Here is a 21,296-nt window from a genome sequence, read left to right on the forward strand (position 1 = left end):
ACAGCTCTAAACTTAGAGGACAGATGTGGTTGTCTTGGAAAGATTTTCCTTAAGTGTTAAACTATTCCTTCATAGGGTACTTAAGGACATAAGGTCTGGCCATTACATGGCCAAGCAGCAACTTTTGTGGCTGAAAAATGAAACCAATCCAGAAAAGCCAAAACCTGCAGTTTCTCAAATAGTCACTTGTGGTCAACTCGCTACAGATCTCCATGTTAAAATGTGTTGCTGTACAGTAGAAATAAACACATGTACAGCCTTGGACAAAACACGATTATAGTCTCTGTAACTACCTCCTCCATTCATGACAAATGTACGGGCAGTGAATTTTTGCAGAACTCACCCATTTTAATTTTGTAAGGGTTTTAAAGTATTCACAATTAAGGGTTTAATCACTTTCAGTGACAGGTGGGTATCATCACAGGACAGTCTATTGTCAGCACAGCTCCTCTTGTGCTCCACTTTGCTTGTTTTTGTGGCTGGGAGATGGCCTAAGAAACTCTGAAATATTGCCTCTGCTGGAGACAACCAAACCCTATGAATAATAAAGGGTTAAAGCAAAGGTTAGGTGTGGCTCAGAAACGTAGTTTAATTCCTATACTATAATTTTTTGATGAATAATTGACAAAAGTAAACACTGAGTGTATTTTGCAGGACTGATGAAGTGGAGTGGACTGAAGATGGCATAATTGATTAATGATCCTGTTTAACAAGTTTTTTTGTTTGTTTTTTTGTTGTTGATTTTTTTTACCTTTGTATGATTTTCGATTCTGTGTACATTCAACTGTTTTTTTTGAAGATTGATTTCCCCAGATTTGAGTAGAAAACTTGAGTACAATGTTATCATGACACAGAGGGAATAAAGGAGAGTGCAGCTAAATTGCCTTTTAACACTGTTTTAAGGCTGATCCCTTCAGCAACTACAGTTTCACTTAAAACTAAAGTTTTACAATCACACAATAATGGTTCCTGAGTCATGTAATTATATACAATCACTGGGTGCACCGCTCAGTTTTAACACTACCACATGGAATTTCATGAGCACAAATACAAGAAATTGGCCAAATACAGAATGGAAATACCGACGCGACACTGCAGCGCTCTTATTCATATTTAATGAGAATGCAGGGCTTGGAGAGGACTTTCATTTTCCATGGAGGAGGCTGTGAGCCAATCAATAAGTAATATAAGGAAGATTTACAGGGATCCACTGAGCACCCATGAGGACTGGGCTCTGAATGTTTCCTCCTTGTTGCTGTCCGTCTGTCTGTCTCCACTCCTGCACATTTTCTACTCATCTTATCAGTCTCATCTTCATCTTATCTTGTGTCCTCACTGCACCCTCACCATATTCAACTCTCTCTATCTTAAGACTTCACAGAGGCTGTAAGCAGATTTATTAAATAGTTTCGGAGGTTATACTGATCAGATTTAGGACTGACAACAAGATATATCACAGAACCTTTGACTATGAACACTATGAGACAGATGACAGCTTGAAATCAGCCAATATTGGATAAAAGTAAAAACTGATCATTTGTAAGCCGTTTAGGCTTTAAAGTTTCAGATGGATTAAATCTGAAACATATTTCCAATCTTAAAGTCAATTTTGTATGAACTTATAGTTTATTAAATGGTAAATGGTCTGTATTTATATAGCGCTTTACTATACCTGAAACGATACCCAAAGTGCTTTACATTATACATCACATTCACCCATTCACACACATTCACACACAGATGGCGGAAGCTGCCATGCAAAGTGCTAATCACGACCCAGCAGGAGCATTTAGGGGTTCTGTGTCTTGCTCAGGGACACCTTGAAATGAGCTCGCTAGGATCAAACTGGCAACCCTCTGGTTACAAGACGGCCACTCTACCTACTGAGCCATACTGCCACTGTATCATTAATATTGACCTCAGTTTTATGACTCTTATCTTGCATCTATATGTACTTCTGGTTTAGTTAGTATTGTTTTCACAGTATCTTTGTTTGACTTGACAGATTGTATTATTTTTGCATTCAGTTTGCTTTTATACAGCCTTTGATATGTAATGAGGTTTGGTAAAATGTGAGTACATGGCATTTGTTTAAACCTTTTACTTAACAATATTTGCAGATGAAGCATGTAGGTGTCTGCGATGCTATAAATCACAGCCTCTAAATTACAGTGCAATTATTGATTATCTTTAGAATGTCAATAATTATTGGGGACTTGTAATGAGACAAACATTTATGATGCAGTGGAAGAGAGATTCAGGACTAAATGTCGAACAGTTTTTCATTTAAGAGGGTATTAAGTTTTTTCTTTCCTTTTTTTTTAAAAGGTGCTGAATAATATTTAATAACTAGGTTGCACAGTTATAAACCTTTGCTACTAACTAAACAGGAAAAAGAATTTATATACAAGTACTAAGATCATCTACTCCATTAAAATAGTAATGCCGTATTGTAACATTACTCTATTACAAGTAAAAGCCCTGTTTTCAAAGTAAAAGCGCACAATTTTAGAAAGAAAATGTTCCTAAAATTAACCAAAATAAAATTACTCTTCACTGTTTGGTTGTTGAATGACTAATACTGATATTAATGAACACTATGTGAGCGTCATAACTGGTAAAATTAATTTTAATTAAGCATGGCAGTATATTTCTGTACTGTCCGGTAGTTTCGCTTATTTTTTTAAGTTATTTTTTTGACCTTTTGCTATATGATATGAACAACTACATGTCTGTAAACAATAAACACAAAGCAGCAATAAAGAGACACAAACAACTATAAAGAGACAGCAGACACACAGACAATGACAAAGTTCCAAATCAACTACAAAAACACAAAAATCAAGACAACAAATAAAGAAACACAAATTGACTAGAAAGAGACACAGTCGTTTTCAAATAGACAAACACCCTGACAGCTAAAACAAGACAACACAACTACAACGAAAGGAAATATAAGCAACTATAATGAAACACACAATAGCAATAAAGGGAGACAAAACTACTATGAAGAGACAACTACAAAAAGCAGAAATCAACTACAAAAATATAAAAGAAAGACAACTAATAAAGACACACAAGTCAACCACAAAGAGACGCAATCAACTTCAAAGAGATACAAACTTGGACAAGAACAAAGAGACTCAAAACCATAACAAATAAAAAAACAACATGAAAAAATATTGTAATATTGTAATTATTATGAGACACACAATAACATTAAAGAGACAAAAAAACATCTGCTATGACACAAAAGACAATTGCAGAAAGGTACAAATCAACTACAAAAATTCAGACAACTAATAAAGGAACACAAATTGACTAAAAAGAGTCATAAATCAACTTCAAAGACACACAAAAAAGAGACACAATATGTTTGTAGCTGAAAGCAACACAAAACAAACACAAAGAGACAAGACGTGACCCAACTATAGTCTTTCAGTCAGGGGGTCCTGCTGCTCTGTAGGACGTACAGGGGGTCTGGACCTGTGGTGCCCAGAAGCTGCTGCTCTCACAAACAGTAAAGCAACAACCATGGCATAGCAGCTCTGGCACAGAAATAAATGCAGTCATGTACAACATTTCCCTCTGAAACAAAATGCCGTGAAAGAATGATGGACTGCAAATCCAAATACTTAAATACAAGTTTCTCAGAATTGTACAGTCCAGTACTAAAGTGAATGATTACAGTTTATTTCCTCCTTTTGGGATCCAATGTGGGATTCAACTTTCAATAAAAAGTGATGCTCAACAGACAACCTCAAATAGCTTTTATGTCCTAATTACAGTAGCAGCAGGACAGAAGCACCAACAGTGTGGGAGAAACATCCCTCACTGTAGTGAAGCTTTGGACTACATGAGCTGTGAATGAAGCAGCTTTGTTCACCCTTTTTGGTACAGAGTAGTTTCAAATTTAGACACTCATATGTTTACAAAACCTAAACTGCCATTTGTGGACTGTAACCTAAAATGTTACTAATGCATGAAGCAGAATATTTGCTTACCTAGTGATTGTCCAGCTATGACCCTGGCATTCTCCCCAGCCACGGCCGCCCTGGCATTCCTCTCGCTGGCGTACTGAACGAAGGCATAGCCCTTGTGCACCGAGCAGCCCACTATCTTGCCATATTTGGCAAAGATGGCCTCAATGTCAGCCTTGGTCACCACGGCTGTGTTGAGGTTTCCAATGAAGACGCGTGAGTTGAGGGAGCGTGGGTCATTCTTGTTGGTCACGTTGCTGGTCTGGGTCTTCCCAGTCATCCTAGTCCTGCAGCAGTGCCTGCTAGGAAACACAGTTGAACACTGCTCAGAAAACCAGCAAGGTTAGACTGCAGAGGTTACATACAGAAAGCCAAACAGTGAGCTCCGCTGGGATGTAAACACTGGTCAGAGCTGATGTTGTAAATAATTGCAGGGCTTTGCTTTGTACAGGTTGAGAAATAAATCAGTTTAAACCCCACATGGTCAAAATAAAAAATAAGTTTTTGTGATACCCAAAAGGCATTTTGTAGAGGGTAAAAATGCTCACTCATTTCTGTGATCGCATTTATACATTTAGTGGAAACATATTATCAAAAAGCCAATCAAAGTGAATCATTTAGGAATGGAACTAACAAGTGTTGATTATTGACACTGAATTTTAAAATGATTCTAATCAGTCAACAAAATGGTTGTAAAAAATTTTGTGTTGCTAACGTAATTGCTGGTTTATGTGACCAACAATCTAAAACCCCAAGAAATTCAATTTATTATAAGTGAAAATGAAGAGAATGAGCAAATATCCCATTTTGAGAACTAATTGCTAAACTAATTGCTTCTGCTTCTGAATCAATACATTGCTTGCAGAGTTCTTCTCACTGTGTTCACCTGTGCTCCTGTCTTCCTCTGCCGAGCCTAGAGACTGAAACAGATTGCTGTCTGTAGGAGGTGAGAGGATCTCTGACATAGCGGCAGCTGTGATTTAGAAGTGTGAATCTGATACATCTCATATGTATGTGTGAACTATGCTCCCACACTTGAAAATAGAACATTGCAATGATGTCACAAGAATCCCGCTCATGCTTTTACCTTTTCTTCCCAAGTCTCCTCAGTGTGGAATGATTTTACATGTAAGCTAAGCATCATCTAGGTCAGGGGTCACAAACTTTTATGAAACTGAGAGCAACATCAGGGGTTGTCAGGGCTCCCTCCTCACTCCCGTCCTTCCCACCTGACATCCCAAATACCCCTTTTCCCATCTGTTCTTCTCTTCCTCTCCCTCTCATGCTCCTCTCCCTCTCATGCTCCCTTCAGTCTCCCATCCATTCCTCTGCCCCTGTCTCTCCCTCTGTCTCCTATCCATTCCTCTGTCCCTGGCTCTCCCTCTGTCTCCTCCTGGTCTCCCATCCTCTTGTAGTAATACTGCAAAGGCCCTGGAATTCCTGAGCTGATCAAAACTCAGATAAGCTGCCCCTCTCCAGCACTGACCAACACCCATCTCTATAGGAGGATTGAGACATTTGTATTTCTGTAGGTTTTCATTCACAGAAGGATGGAGCTCCTGTGAACATTTAAACCCCTGGAATAACTTTTTGTTTTTAAAAGACAATGACTTTCAATTAAATGCTATGGACGTCTTGTTTAATGAATTTTCATACTAAAATCCCTTTTCAGCTTTAGGAGACCCTCAGCCGGAGACGTCTCTGCATTCCACAGATCAGATAACAAGTCGTAAAACTTTATGGCTGAAGGCTGGAGTCACCCTCTCACTCTCTTTGACTGAAACAAAGAGACTGGAACTGAACTTAAAAACCTTGCCAAATTAATATTTCTGGAATGTATTTTGTGTTTACAGAATTACCATTGTCAATGGAAATTATTCATCATTAACATATCCAAAAATCACGATTCTATCTTTCACAGAAGCTGATTTATTAATTTGTGATATTTAATCTGATTCCTTCTTTATTACTCCCATTTAGGTTGAATGATGACCATTGTATTTACCTGTTACCAAATCTCTGACTTGTTGTTATATTTTCACTGTGATACATATTTTTAATGTCATAAACATAAACATATAGTTATGAATGAAATGATTCACATCATATGAACATATGTATTAATCTACACGTGTTTCACTTTCACACAACTGAATATGGTGGGATAGACAGATCGTGTTTTGCGCGTTTAATATCATATTTTAATCCATTCTGAATTCCTCTTCTCTACTCTGTGAGAACAAAGAGATTCCAAATTCCACCAGAAACTCGCGCCGAAAAGTTCTCTCTCTCCGCCCAGGTCCTCCCCTTAGCTGGACCCACAGATAAATTCAGCCGTAGCCCACATCATCGCTCTTAGCCCCCTTTTTACTCTTCTCTTCCTCATCTGGCCCTGAGAGGCCAACCAAAGTCTCTCTCATTTTCTCTATCTAAAGCGCGTTTTTTCCTATCTTTGAAATTCCCTCACCATCTAAGTTTGTTAACTATTTACCTCTTAATATTTTTGTAACTTAAGGAGACATTTTGCTCAATTTTAAACCGACGTTATTCGTTTCAATCTGAAGAACAGATTCAGAACCAGCATTTATTTTTCCTAGTTTTGACAGTTTTTCATCAACACCCGTTTTTCTTGGCTAAAGTCTGAGAACCATCATTTTTAAGCCAAGCAACACTCAGCTGAGAACTCCGGAGACCTGCTGGATCAGGTCCATTTGCATAGAATCGATCAACCCGCGGCAGGACATCCAAGCGTGGCCATAACGACGACACACCGCTCCGAACCTGCAAGTCCAGACCGTTGTGCTGCTTCTCTGAAGGCCCGCAAGTCCCAGCCCCATGACGGTTCACTTCAATAACTCCAGCTGAGTTTGCTCTGATTCCATTCTATGGGTGATGTACTAAGCGCTTGGTCAATTAATTCATTTAATCAATTTATTCTTTTACAAATCATTAGAATTCTTAATCCAAATTACCGGTTACCTCGTCAGGTTAGCTCTGGCTAATCCTCACCATATTTCCTTCTCTCTCACACATACTTCCACATCTCTCACACACGCACACACCACAGACACACTCCCACATTCCACACATGCACGCACACACACACACACACACACACACACACACACACACACACACACACACACACACACACACACACACACACACACACACACATCATATCTACATTGTATATAGTTCACTTGTCATTATTTTCATAGAATAGTTAATAAATACCTCATTTTAGATCAAACTACAGTCTTAAGTGTTTCTTTGTGTAGAATGTGGTCAATTTAACCGAGGATTCAAGACTTTTTGATATGAGATTGATCAAAATTTTTATGAATATTAATTTTTTTATTAAAATTTATTATTTTCCCTAGGAATCTAGGGTGGTGCCCCAATTATTGATAACGAGAGCTATAAATCATAACGTAGTACCCCTACACTCTCCTCTGCCTCTGTTCCCTCCCCAGTGCGACACCTGAGTGGAGTGCAGGCTCACACCTGTCTCCACTCAGGTAATCAGCCTTCCCCGTGGGTCCCGGACAGCTGACGGACATCACTCTGATTACTCACCTCAGCAATAAGAATCGGCTCATCCTTCCACTCCCTGCCAGATTGTTAAACAAGACTCCACAGTGAGTTTGGTCTCTAGCCTCCTGAAAGTTTGCTGAGTTGTTGTCACCTTTTTAACTTTGTTTCTTTCCTGCCTTCACCCAGACCCAGCTGTCCGGGATCTCCGCCACCCAGAACCCTTGTCCGCCTTCCCCAACCCATTTGTCACTGGTTTCCCCCTCACTGGACACCCCCCCCACCCCACCCATTCCTGCCTGGACCCCCCCCCCCCGTCCCTGCCTGGACACCCCCCCCCCGTTCCTGCCTGGACCCCCCCGACCTGCTTCCCTCCCAACCACCCGGAGACCCACAGCAGCAAGCCTGCTGCTCGTCACCTCCCGGAGCCTCCAGACCCACCTGGCCAAGCCCCCCACTACATTAGTCACTCCCCACTCCTGCACCCTGGTTTCCCCCCACCGAGCCACTATTCACCCCTTTACAATAAAACTCCTCCTCAGTTCCACCGGCCTTGGTAGTGTGGCTTTCTGTTCGGGTCTGCCTTCTGAGACCGTGACAGGGGTACTGGGAAGGGCTACTTCTTTAGTACTTCCTGAATAACCAAACATGTAGCGATCACCTAGATTCTAGGTATTTAAGTTTTAACCAGTGGTGGCATGTTTATTTTATTTGAGTATTTCCACTTACTGCAGCTGTGTACTGGTATTTCATAACATTTCAGAGGGAAATATTGTGCTTTCTAACCAGCTCCAATAACATGGCTGCAAAAAAGCTGGTGTATGCATATCGAAAATGTAATAAAGGCTTGTTATATTCTACGTATTTTGCAGATAATACTTATGTACTTTTGAATGCTGGATTTTTGCATCTTCATGAGTGTTTTTACAGTGTTTTACTACATCTGTAAGCAAGTGATCTGAATACTTCAGCCAGAAAGGACAGATCCACTGCTTACAAGTAGAAACCAGGTCAACAGAAGGAAAGAGGGATTTAAATGGACACTTCAAATAAATTTGCCTGAAGGCAGAAAGCTGACAAACCATCTCAAATGAGCCCTGAAGCAATCTTTCTCTGAACACCAGCAATCCTTCATGAGATTTTTACACCCCCTGCAGCCTGCACTGTTTGCTCCCATAATGCCACGGTCTCGTGGGACAAGCATCAAGAAGTGTCACCACAAGAATCTGACACATCGACTTGAAGATGAAGAAAGAATCTCTCGGGTTGTTGTTTCTCGGAATTCCCTGTTGGTGATGATCTTTGTGTTTGTTGTGGCTGTAATGAGGCTTTTTTTTAAACCCAGATTCCACAAACTGTAGACACATTGTTATCACAGGCGAAGTGCCTGCGAAGCTGTTAGGACAGCAGTGAGTCTCATTTTTGTGCACTGCCACCTCACTGAGAGAAGAACACGAGGGGTTTTAATAACAGCTATAACTATCAAATATTTCATCAAATACAGTATAGATAAATTGGCATCTTTTGTCATCATCAATTAAACAAAACTGCAAGACAATCTTCAGAATTTGCTGGACCTTAGGTTTGTGTGATTATAAAGTAAACATGTTTGAGGTTTGGACTGTAGTTTGAATAAAAACAATCACAATGTGTCACCTAGTGATTGGCTTTGTTCCCTATTTGCTGATATTTTACACACAAAACAGTGTAAATGCTTATTCACTTTACTGCAGCTAAATGTATGTCAAATCTAAACCGACAACCTGTAGCCTTTTTTTTAAAAAACAGATTAAACAAAGAATCTATAATTTCTTAATTAAAGTGCTGTAAAGCTATTGGTAGACATATTTTGTTTATTTTGGACAGGATCTTAATGTTAAGCTAAGCTAACCAGCTGCTGGACTGACTTCTTCTTTACCACACAGACATACGAGTGGTGTCAATCTAATCTAATAAGAAAGCCAGTCATTCTATTTCTTAAAATGTTCAATTGTTGTTTTCATAAATTAGTTGCACCTGGTTAGAGATTTTCCTCTGATGGTTCAAAGACATGGTGCTTGTGACAAATGTTGTATGGCCTCTGCTCCAGTACAACAGTACCTTGAAGATTATGTCAGTATGAAAAAGTGTGAAAAGATGTAATGATATTGACAGATTGTATCCAAATATAAGTCTTGACGAAGAGGAAGTGTGTCCAGAATGATGGTTAACTTAACATATATACTAATACTCTGCAGTCAATCCCCTCTCAGGTTGGCTTCACGTCATAGTTCTCCCCTCCTGGCTCTGCTTTACTGCCTCCACCGACATATAATCCACCCTAAGTCTCCTCTGCTGCTCTTAAAAAAGATCTTATGCACTTTCACATTAAGGAAGCTTTCAATTTAATACTGCTGTGATACTCAGAGTTTTCTGGAGATAAATAATTTAATTATCAACAGAGTAGACCAGGAAGTACCAGTCAAAGCCAAAGAGTGAGTCCTATCTAACTTCAAATCCTTTTGAACAGCTTCTCAGCCCCAACATCTAACAAAGCCTACTAAGTCACAGATTAATATGAAGGGTATTAAATGTGCAGAGGTCAGGCCAATAGAAAGGGTAGATGGTTGATTAAGCAAGAAAAAAGATTTTAAGCAGAGAGCGTGTGAGTTTCTGAATTCAGACCCATGTTGAGCTGGAATAGTGTATTTGCTGATTAAATACTAGTTGAAATGAGTGAATGCACAATGTAAGACTGACAGCTGTGGTCAGAGGGAACTCAAAACAAAAGAAGAAAGTTAAAAATTATTTTTCATTTTCTTCCATGCATTGAGTGAAAGCAGAGAAATGTGGACCGTGTATATGTAAAACAGATTCGCTTGTTTCACACACCTGATTTGTACAATATTACAGACAGAATGGCTCGATTGGCAACAACTCCCAAAACCAAATATATAACATTGCATATATATAATATTGATCTTTAATGAATGATATTTACACGTGTAGAACTACAGAATAATGCCATAGTGCAAATAATCTGGCTTAAAACTGCAGAAAAGTGCAGTTATTTGTTGGGTTTCACTTTTACTGTAGTAGCTCTTTTATGTTGACAGAACCTCCACCTTTAAAATGAATAGATTTATCGGAGATCAGAGAGTCTGTTTCACTCAATAATCAAAACTCAAATGCAACAAGTTTCTCCTCCATTTTCTTGGTTACTGGGGTGATGAGTCTCACTTTGAGTGACAGTGACGACAGAACCGCCTCTTTGAAAAACTCTGAGATTTTACATGCACCTATTCACAAGCGCTAGAGGTCATCTACATTAACATCAGTTGTTTAAACAAACTACCACTATTGTCTTTTTACTAGTCAGGCTGGAGTGTTAGAAGAATCCCTCGGCAGGAACCGTCTTTATCTACTTTTTAAAAACTACACTTAGAGTTGTAGAGTCTGCCTTTAAATAAACAAAAGTTGTATTGACTTCACCAAAAGATGCTGTTTGTACATTTGAGGTACACATGTACACATGTGCTGTCTTCAAAAAGCATTTTGAGCATTTTTCATAACTGTGTTGTTTACATCTATGTTTACTTACTGGCAGTATTCATCTTTACATTTACATTTCTATCACATTGATGTATTCACAAGATAAATCATGTGTAAGCATTGTTCTTACTTTAAAAATATGAGCTATTTCACTCTACATTGAGTTTACACTGATGTGCTATTCTGTAAAAACATTTTAATCTTTAGTCCCTTTAACTACGTGGCTCTATGGATAGCAATTTTTTGGTTGTTGGGTCTATTGGCTTGGTTCAAGCTGAAATATCTCAAGAATGTGAACATTCATGAGTTTCAGATGATGAATCCAAATCCTTTTGATCGTGAGTAAACCCTTTAATGTCCCGCTCAGGGTGAATTCGCCTGAAACATAACGAAAATTTGTTGATTTTTTAGAGAACAAAAATGACACATTAGTAGACTTTCCAACTTGCATTCATGCCGTGCTTGAGAGTTGAAGCTTTCCAGAGATTATTTTTATTCATTTTATTATTACTCATTTCTTGCAGCCTGAGGCCTTTGAATGATAAGTAAACCTGTTCATCACTGTGATTGAGCAGCTGAATTGAATGATTCACAGAGCATGTGTGCATCTTTGAAAGATTCAGGTATGTTTTCCTCACATATTAATCCAATAGCTTTTAAAGACTTGAAGAAGGCAACATCACACAACTTGAGCTAAACCTAAAAAGTGTTCTGAAACGAATCGGACACGGTCAGACCGGGAAACAGGAATTGGGGAATGAGGTCTTTATTTTCCCTATGGGGTGTTTTTGGATGTACCATTACTATGTGTTGCAATACACCATCCTCGTACATTATATTTCTGCTTCATGTCTGTCACATATTTATATTTTGTTTGGTTACTTACTTCCTGCATATGTACTATAAAGAACTGAGACAGGAAACAATTACAGAAACAAAAAAAAATCCAAGTAGTAAATATTATAGACTCTTAAAGAGTCAGCATTTCTTTTTCCAGCATTCGTAACAATGGTGACCATCTAAAAATGTTTCATATGTTGGTTTCAGGATTTTTTTTAATATTCATCAAATAAATCATCAATTTTTTCGATCATTGTTTGTTGTGCTGTACATAAAATATGTCTGAGTTATTTCTGAGTTCTACTATTTTACTGATGAAGGTCTTGCACCAAAATGTTGCACAATAAATGTATCTTTGCAGGTTAGACAGTATGTAGGAGTCTGATTGAATCTTTCCCTGACCTATGCACCTGCCTCATGAAACAGATGTGTAAACAGTTCCTTTGTTTGTTTGTTTTTTCCTACTATCTATGGTTGTACTGTTTTTATAGAGGTGCAGGATTTTACATTGTGTAAAAGCATTGACCAATCAGTGACAAAAAATATGACAGGACCAAAACACCCTCTGGGACAGTCTCACAGAGCCAATAGGATGGCTCCTCTGGAACCTGTATCTTTCACTAAGGTGAAAAAGCAGGTACATGGAAACTGCACAATATAGCTTCACAAGTGTTTGTGCGTCTATCTCTAAATTTCAGCCCTTATGCAAACTTTTTCATGGACACAAGACATTAGTTTGACTAATGGTTTGTAGTTTCCCACAAAGTCTGTAAACGTATCAAACCTCTATCAGGATCAGATGGTTACTGAGCAACCCACTGAACCGACAATCTGAATAACTGCAGGGTGCATCTGGTACAAAAGTAAAACCTCAGGCAATCTATTGTCTGCTAAGTAGAGGCATTCATATGTCTCTCTGTTTCCACATGCATCTCCTTAGAGCATCATGCCAGAGATGATTCAGCGTTATTTTGTCAATTATCCTCAATTACATGTTATTAATAAAAATGATTACAGGAAAAGAGTTACAGCTTATTGAAATTTGGAAAAAATAGAGACTTCAAAGACAATTTCTTCTACAATATTTATAAGTGTCTGAGATCCTCAAAGCTGTTTAAGAAGAAGCATGTGGCATAACTGCTGGCAAACACTTTGGTGGAAACGTCCCAGGCCAGAAAATACACTCACACTGAATTCAAAAAGGCCTGATAGGCAAGACAGGAGGAGAGAGATAGAGCTGGATTCATCTTGGCACGCTGAATGCTCCAGAAATTAATGCTAAATAACATCTTCAAGCATCACTAGAGCTGTGGACACATCCTAACTCTTCACTGGCATGTTTTTCCACACACAGATTTTGTTTTGTCTCTTAAAAGTCTTTCTTGTAGTAGAAAAGGGAGGGTTTGACAGTGATGTTTTTTTTTCTGGGTTTCTACAGCATCCTCCCCTGTTGCAGAGGTTCCAAGTGTAAGTATTTCATGGATTCTCTTTGGTCTTTTCACACCGACTGTCAGGGGCTTCAGAGTCTGAATTCTCTCGAGATAAAGAAGCAAGGAACCGGTGAAAGTAATCATTTTAGCACTTCCTCTCTCCCTGATCTCTCCTCACTGACTCACACTCCTATCTGAGGTGAAAAGATGAAAACTCCTCATCCGATATAACAAATACATATAGGATGTGAAGAATGCATTGAGGCCACACTCAGTCTCTGCTGCTTGAATGTTGCATTGCAGCATTTTATCTTTAGCGAGTTGACAGCGAACAACCAAGAGCGGCTAACCTCAGCTGTCGTTGCCAGAGGAAATAAAGGTTGAGTTTAATTTCTGGACGTCTTCATAGTCTGTTTGCACAGAGGCATTGACACGTCACCTTCTGCTTTCTCAGATTCTGTAAACAGACATTTTTGAGCCAAGTTTCAACTTTTAGTGCCTCTGTCCGAAAAGAACGACTTTAGAAGAGAGCAAAATATGGCGCTAAAATTAAAAAAAAAAAAACTTTTTTCTTTCTTTGTGTGTCATTCTTTTAAATGGCAGCAAAACACATTACAAGGGAATACATGTGGACTCAAGTCTAATTAAGTTTTTATATTGTTTAAATTTGCCATACATGCACTGTCAGGCTGCAGTTCAGGTATAGGTTATTTTCTATCTTTCGACTGTTCTGAAAATGCAACATAAAATGTGAGGACATGCAGCAGGGAATTTATGAAAGCTAAAAATAGTAATACTGTACACATCGTTCAGTGACAGATACACAGTTGACAGATGATGACGACTGCTACATGACTGCAACGTCATTAGAAAACTTATTTATAGTCTGTGTGATAAATATGAAGGTAGAGCTAGCAGTTGTTAGCTAACCTGCTGTCACAACAACAGTGTTTTAGTGTTACAGAGACAGAGCCAAGCTACAGTAAGCTAAGGTTTCTTGACCTGCCATATTTAACCTTTTGAACTGCAAAACCTGCTGGCATGTTATCTTTAAAGAAAAACAAAAATTAAACTACTCACTTGTGAAGTGCAATTCTGTCAGAAAACATAACCATTGACCAGATTCTGTAAAAAAAAAACAAAATCTGTACTCCTCAGTGCAACTGTGAAGCCATAGGTACTGTCAATGTCAAAGATTCTGAAGCTTTTCAGCTGAACTGCAGGCAGTGCTTACAGAGAGCAGAGATAAGAAAGGTCTGTAAAGAAAAGAAAAATCTAAATAGAGAAATATAGTAATAGCAGTGTAGTAGGAACAGAGTCAAAATTTCTTTCTAGTATAGGAAACACTTGTGGGCAAAGATATTCATAAATTTTTTGTGTTGAATTATGACATTATGACCACTTTATACCACAAAAGACGCTTTCGAGTTGTCTGTACGTCTAGCCATGGTTGTTCTGTTTCCATAGAGAAGCAGGACTTTATGTTGCACCGAAAATGAACCCACAGTGAGGAAAAATGTGATAGGAGAAAAAAAATTCCAAAACAAAAACTACCTGTGGTTCAGAGTGTTAACAAACAGACATATGGACTACAATCTGATCTAATCACACACAAACACAGAACCTAAATAAAGTACACACACACACACACACACACACACACACACACGTATATATATATATATATATATATATATTCATCAATATTACAAACATAAAAAAAATCACAATGACAAAATAAAATGCTTAATCATCAAAACTGCATGTGGAGAGCAGAGGCAAACTGCATTAGGGGTAAATGGAATTTAATCATAGAACAAAATGCATTTAACTTGTCAAAATGGTAAAATCAGCTCTACAAAAGAGCCCCGCACAGATTTTTGAGAGTTAACGTAAGGTGGCTGTGTAATAACAACACTGTGCTGCTGCCAGTGGCCTTTTTAATAACACTTTCTCACCCTCATTCATTTTTTCCTGCTCACTTGCAGCCATAAATTACTCAGCTAATGCCCCAACAGCAGCAGCTATTGCTGAATCATTCAAAGACCTCAATTAGCAATTAAGGACTTAATGAATAGAGGTTCTTGCTGGGCCATTTTGCTCCCAGCCCAGAGGAGCCCAGTGGAATCTAATCTCTCCTGCACGACTGTACAGTAAATACTGGCTATCAGTGCAGTGAGGATAGAGAACAGCCAGTTACTGCACACATATAATAAGCAACTTGTCTTGCAGGTTTGAGCCCTGTTTACGATGTACCAGGAATTTCTTTAAAACAGGTTTGCTTTGGATCTTAACAAGGAAGGAGGACTGTCAAGCACTATTCTTACATTTTTTCCTTTCAGTTCCTACACCCCATTGCTTCCTGTATAATAACTCTCTTGAGTTTGAATTGAAGAAGGACAGGGGAAATGGCAACAAAACGAGAGAAAAAGAGATATAGAGGCAGACAGAGGGAAAATAAAGGGAGGTGAGATGGAAGGAGGGAATGAGTGAGCTTCAAAAAAAGAAAGGGGAGAAAGACATTTGCAACGCCAATCATCTTCAAGGAGCTTAGAACTGGGCCTCAGACCAGAATATCAAAGATGGAAAACGCAGACAGACATCATGTGGTAGGTAGGTGCTAGCTTATAAATTATTACTGTGACTCTATCCTTTTATTTTACTGTTTCATCAGCCTTTTACTGTATAATTTACATGTTTTTATACATTTAATGAACTTCTTGAACTGTAAGGAGCCATGTTCCACTGTGTGAGAGCCAACAGCTAGAAGACTAATCTGATTTGAGCAACCTATAGCCTCGACCTACAACAACAGCCGGGAGATAAAACACAATGTGACCAATACAGTGAGGTGGGATGAAGCCATATCTCTGGAAGACATTTTATCTTGCATCTAACAATAATAGCAGGCCAGATTATCTCTGAAATCAGAGATTTTTTATCACATACCGGAAGGTCACTATGTGTCATTCAGGCCACTTTATGCTACTTCCACTGGTAGCTTAGTTAACAGTTTTGGGAATGCTGCACAAAGCAGCTTTTGGATGACTTTGATGACAAAAAGCTCTTTAGATGTTGCTTGCATTGATTGTGCAGAGACATTTGTTTTCAGGGATTTTATTTCAGAAATTCTCTGTTGTATCACCTTTTATCATGTTGATGCCTTCTGAGTATTCTTAAAAGTGTATTTTTTATGTTATTTGGAGACTTCCTTATTCTCACACTGTGCAAAACTCTTGAAATGAAGGATCGGTGCTACAGCACTGTGCGCATTTGATTTGACTTAAAGAGGGGAAAAAAGACTCCACCTATTTTTGTGACAGGGGAGTCCACTGTTTTGCTTGGCGGCATATGAACGTATGCCATGCTTTCCCATATCTCCTGGCCGAGTCTCATGTGTATGACATGGAGTTTCCACTCTGAATACTAAAAACTATATGAGTAAGAGCTAATTATGATTTAATTTCAGGAACAATTGAAAAAATATGCTCTGATCTGCAATTAAACATTACAGGCTGACAGTGTTTTCAGTTTTTTTGAATGAAACAGATTTTGTAGGCACAGTGACAGCAAGCTCAATTCATACTACATCACAAAAAATAAATGATTCTCATTTTAATGTAAATAGGCATCCATTGTGATTGAACTGTGAAAGATTCAATAAACAAAGAACAAAAACATTAAGACAGGCGACATTTTCTCTTCTGATGATTCATTGGCTCCCTAGTTTCTATATTTGTTCACAGGGATTTCATAACACCTCACAATGTAAGACATTCTGAAACAATATTCATGCAGTAAATGCTACATGTACAAAGGGTACAATGTTTAATTTTGTATTGGGGCAGGCTTCAGAGACATGAATTTAGGGTGCAATGTTAACTATTCAACAAAAATACTTGTATATTTTCTCATTATCATACGGGGTCATATCCCAGTTTGTGTCAAGAAAACTAGTGAAAAACAATGTTAGTTTTGTGAACCAAAAAACAGACAAATCTTATGTATACCAGTGGATGTATCTTTACAATGTACAGAGAATGAAAGGTTAATAAAGAAGATTAGCAACATAACAGAAACCCACTCTGACAAAGTACTATCAAGGTGTTTCTTATTTAGGTTGAAAGTTTTTTTTGAAATGAAGCATTTTATCTCCTCACAGTATTGTCCAATGCAGTGGTGTAGTCTACGTGATACGCAGGTATACGCTGTATACTCACTAGAAAAGGTCCCGAATTTCCGTATACCCACTTAAAAATGCGCAAAGATACGTATACCCAGGGGTGTGAACACACAGGTATACGCCTTGTACCCACAAGAAAAGGTCCCGAATTTTCATATAACCACTTAAAAATGCGCAAACATATGTATCAGTATGTTTTTTGACATAACGTTCGCTTTCCCGTTCATAAATTCGTCTTCTCTGTGTCAGGAAGCGGTGAAGTTGTATGGGATGTCGGAAGGTGTCTGGCTGAGAACAGGGCTCACTAAAAGGTGGACCGCGGTCCGGATCCGGACCCAGACACCGTCTATACGGGTGTAAATTTGACAGGTCGCTTCTATTTTACCGGTGCAGCTTTCCAGTGTTTATCATTGGTCTATCAGCTCAGAAACGCACAGACCAATTATGTACGAGTTCAGGCATCCCACGTGACGCTACTCAGCCAATGAAGTCACTGCATTGCATCGCAGCTTTGCCTTCAAAAACCAGTTGAGAGGTGTGGGACAGAGAGGAGGACAGTAGTGATGGAACTTTGGCTCTTTTCAGAGAGCTTTTGGCACGGCTTCCAAAGAAAAGCCGGTTCTTTTGGCTCCCAAACAGCTCCTAATTTATTATTGTTTGTAGCCTCATGTTTAGCTTAACCAGACAAATATGAATCATTTGTGTTTTGACGAATTCTTTTTCATTAAGTGTTTTTATGAGAAGCCTTATAATTGACTCATTTTGTGCATTTGCTCTGTTACAAAAACAGGCATTCTTACTTTTGTTTAATATTTCAATAAAACTTTTTTGCACAAAAAAATGAACAAAACTCTGCAAATGAACCCACAGAACCAGAACAGAAACAGAACCAGACTTGGTATTCAAACAGTATAAATGTCCTCAGAGCAGGCTGACATTCAGAAAAATCAGAAGCCCGAGCTTGGATGGGCTGATACCATTCCTTCTTTCAGTGAATATCTGCCATGTTTCTGAGAAGATTCTCTCAGATGGAAGAAGTTGTCTCTCCTCCATCACCTTCACCAGGTGGGGCAAACTGAGGCCTTGTCGTGCCTCCAGCTCAGTGGGTCGTCTGCTGGTTGGATGAGGGGTTCCTCTAGATATGATCCTCCATTACCACATCAGCTGTAGGATTTCTCCTGAATCATCTCCTGTAGCTCTTCCATCAAAGAGGCTCCACACACCAGAAGTTTGAGGTTCCTCCTCCACTTTGTCCTCTAATGGTGGAGGTGTCAGGCTGCTGCTGCTGCTGCTCTTATCCTCTGAAGTTTCTCATCAACAGCTCACTGAAGGCAAGCTTCTTTAATCTAGGAACCAGTAACATGTTTTCTGCGAGGACAGTGTTAAACGCCATACTCCCTTAATACGTTAGGAGTTGGCTCTTCAGATTCACTACAAAGCATCGGCTCTGAGAGTCGTATCTTTTGTGCCTTACACATCTCTAGAGGACAGACTGTGGTCATATGCTGACCATGTTTGGCTCAACATACAGCTGTAAGGCAGCTTTCTCAAGTATGAGCATAATCAAAACTAAATATTGTTCCAGACTCACCAATGAGCTCCTCTAAATATGTTTGAGAAAGACCCTGACACCATTCAGGCCATGATTCAAAACACTGGCAGGACAAGCAGCAGCTCAGTTCTCCCATTAAGCAGCAGAGATATAAGGGGAGTGATATGAGACAGAAAAAAATTCAAAAGTGTTGAAATGTTTACATTTATGAGATTTAGGTGTTGTTAAAGATGTATATAAGTTGGTTCAGGTTGTTCAGCCACATTTTTTAAGTTCTACACTTTATTGTAAGATATACAGTTACATAAAAAGTTATATATTAATATCAAATCATCAAATCAAACTTTATTTATATCGCACCTTTCATCCATTTAAAATGCAACACAAAGTGCTTCACAAAATAAAAGAATAAAACAACAGAGAGAATAAAAAACATAGTGTAACCAACAATATATATACATATATATATACACACACACATACATACACACACATATACATATACATACACACATACATACATATATATATACATGCATACATATATATATACATATATATATATATATATATATATATATACATACACATAGACAACATACAATGTATATACACATGCGCTCACACACACACTCACACACACATACACACAACACGGTGCTGAGACACGGCAGGGCACTGAGGAACCATGTGGGGAAACACCTATGGGAGCCCTCCACACCTAGATGCGCCACAGCCCACAGAGAGCGCCGCCACAGAGACCACCCAGACAGGGCAGGGGCAGACCCCGCACTAAATGCAGAGCCGCCCCAGCCCCTCAGGCCCAGGAGGCCTCCAGGGCAACGCCCCCCGCGGGCAGACCGGGCATACATCCCAGTGTGGAGGCCTCCCATGAGGAAACACTGAAGCTAAGAACTAAAAGACTAACGAGAAAAAAAAAAGCAGGTATAATGCATAAAAATTAAAAGCTTTAAGAAAGTTAAAAATGTAGAGATAAAATAGACAAATAAATAAATAATAAATAGTAAATAATAATAAATGTCAAAATGTTTTTGAACCGTACTGAATTTATTTCACGGTCAGTTTAGATTACAGGAAGACTCTAATATAACTACCAGGTAACATCAACATTCATCAATCCAGCCATTCTCTATACTGCTGCTCTGTGTGTGTGAGTGTGTGTGTGTGTGTGTGTGTGGGGGGGGGGGGGTAATTATAGGGGTTGTGGGGACCTAATGTCCTCACAACCATAGGAAACCCAAAAGAAATGTAATTTGTGGGGACTTCATTTGGGTCCCCATGAGGGGAAACAGTGTTTTCTTGGCCATGTTGTTGTTACTGAAAAAAGTAAAAGTGCAAAAACGTTTCTTTAGGGTTAGGCATTGTTTTGGTCTGGGTTAAGGTTAGGGTTAGGGCAGGGGTCGGCAACCCGCGGCTCCGGAGCCGCATGTGGCTCCTTCAGCCCTCTGTTGTGGCTCCCTGTAACTTTGGAAAATACATTGTTCTGCCTTTCAGGCGCGTTTCAATGCTTTCTAATATAGAGAATTTTATTGTGAAATTACCGCTCTTACTTTGTCGTGTCACTCCACGGATGTGCTGTGCCTGTGACATGAGAGCGCAAAGGTGATGCAGAGAGACAACACGGAGTTTCCGATTCCCACACGTTTCATGCTTTTTTAAAAATTTTACTCCTGGAGAAACAACGCCTGTAGTTTCACATTGTTTTGTACTGAAGAATGGCAAACCTGTAAATTAAAGCTCCACTCCAAGAAAGACACGTCTTGTCTTTGAGTCAAAAGTACTCATGATAGGGTAATACACGTTACTCGCAAGAACACGGCTCGATGTCACATCCAGGCAGCAGGTCAGAGAGTCAGAGGAGTGTCGTCTTGGAAAATAGGGCAGCGACTTACCGGAGAAAAGTTATTACCTTAAGATAAATAGATAAATAGATTTTACAAGTTAAATAGACATTCGCAAAATATTGATTTCCAGCTAACATTACGTAACATATGAGGTCCAGGAGCAAAAATGACATTAACCAAGTAAGATAAATATTCGTGGAAGGACACAATTAAAAAAATGAATCTATGTAATCAAAGGCTTTGTAATTAATGAATCACGACTGATTAACAAGGGCATAGAGGTAAAAAAGCGATATATGCAGTGTTGTCTTCATTTTTAATGCCAAAAGGATTTTGCGGCTATCGGTGTTTTCTTTTCTGTGGGAAACGGGTCGAAATGGC

At 38.9% G+C, this 21,296-nt stretch overlaps 1 protein-coding gene across 12 annotated transcripts in view; it reads right to left on the bottom strand.

Moving 5' to 3' along the window:
• Positions 1-21,296, bottom strand: part of LOC110968734 (RNA-binding Raly-like protein) — a 93,377-nt gene that overhangs the window by 66,547 nt on the left and 5,534 nt on the right. For 9 of the 12 annotated variants that reach the window (XM_051953386.1, XM_051953394.1, XM_051953391.1 and 6 more), the window contains one exon: positions 4,005-4,282. The exons of 1 other annotated variant lie outside the window; for it this stretch is intronic. In XM_051953386.1, the coding sequence (XP_051809346.1) occupies positions 4,005-4,260 (256 nt within the window). In that variant the 5' untranslated portion in view covers positions 4,261-4,282. The remainder of the gene's footprint in view (positions 1-4,004; positions 4,283-21,296) is intronic. 2 more of the 12 variants (XM_051953390.1, XM_051953385.1) reach the window with 1 other exon arrangement.

The sequence above is a fragment of the Acanthochromis polyacanthus genome, chromosome 9 (assembly GCF_021347895.1).
Source record: "Acanthochromis polyacanthus isolate Apoly-LR-REF ecotype Palm Island chromosome 9, KAUST_Apoly_ChrSc, whole genome shotgun sequence".
Classification (NCBI taxonomy): Eukaryota; Metazoa; Chordata; class Actinopteri; family Pomacentridae; genus Acanthochromis; species Acanthochromis polyacanthus.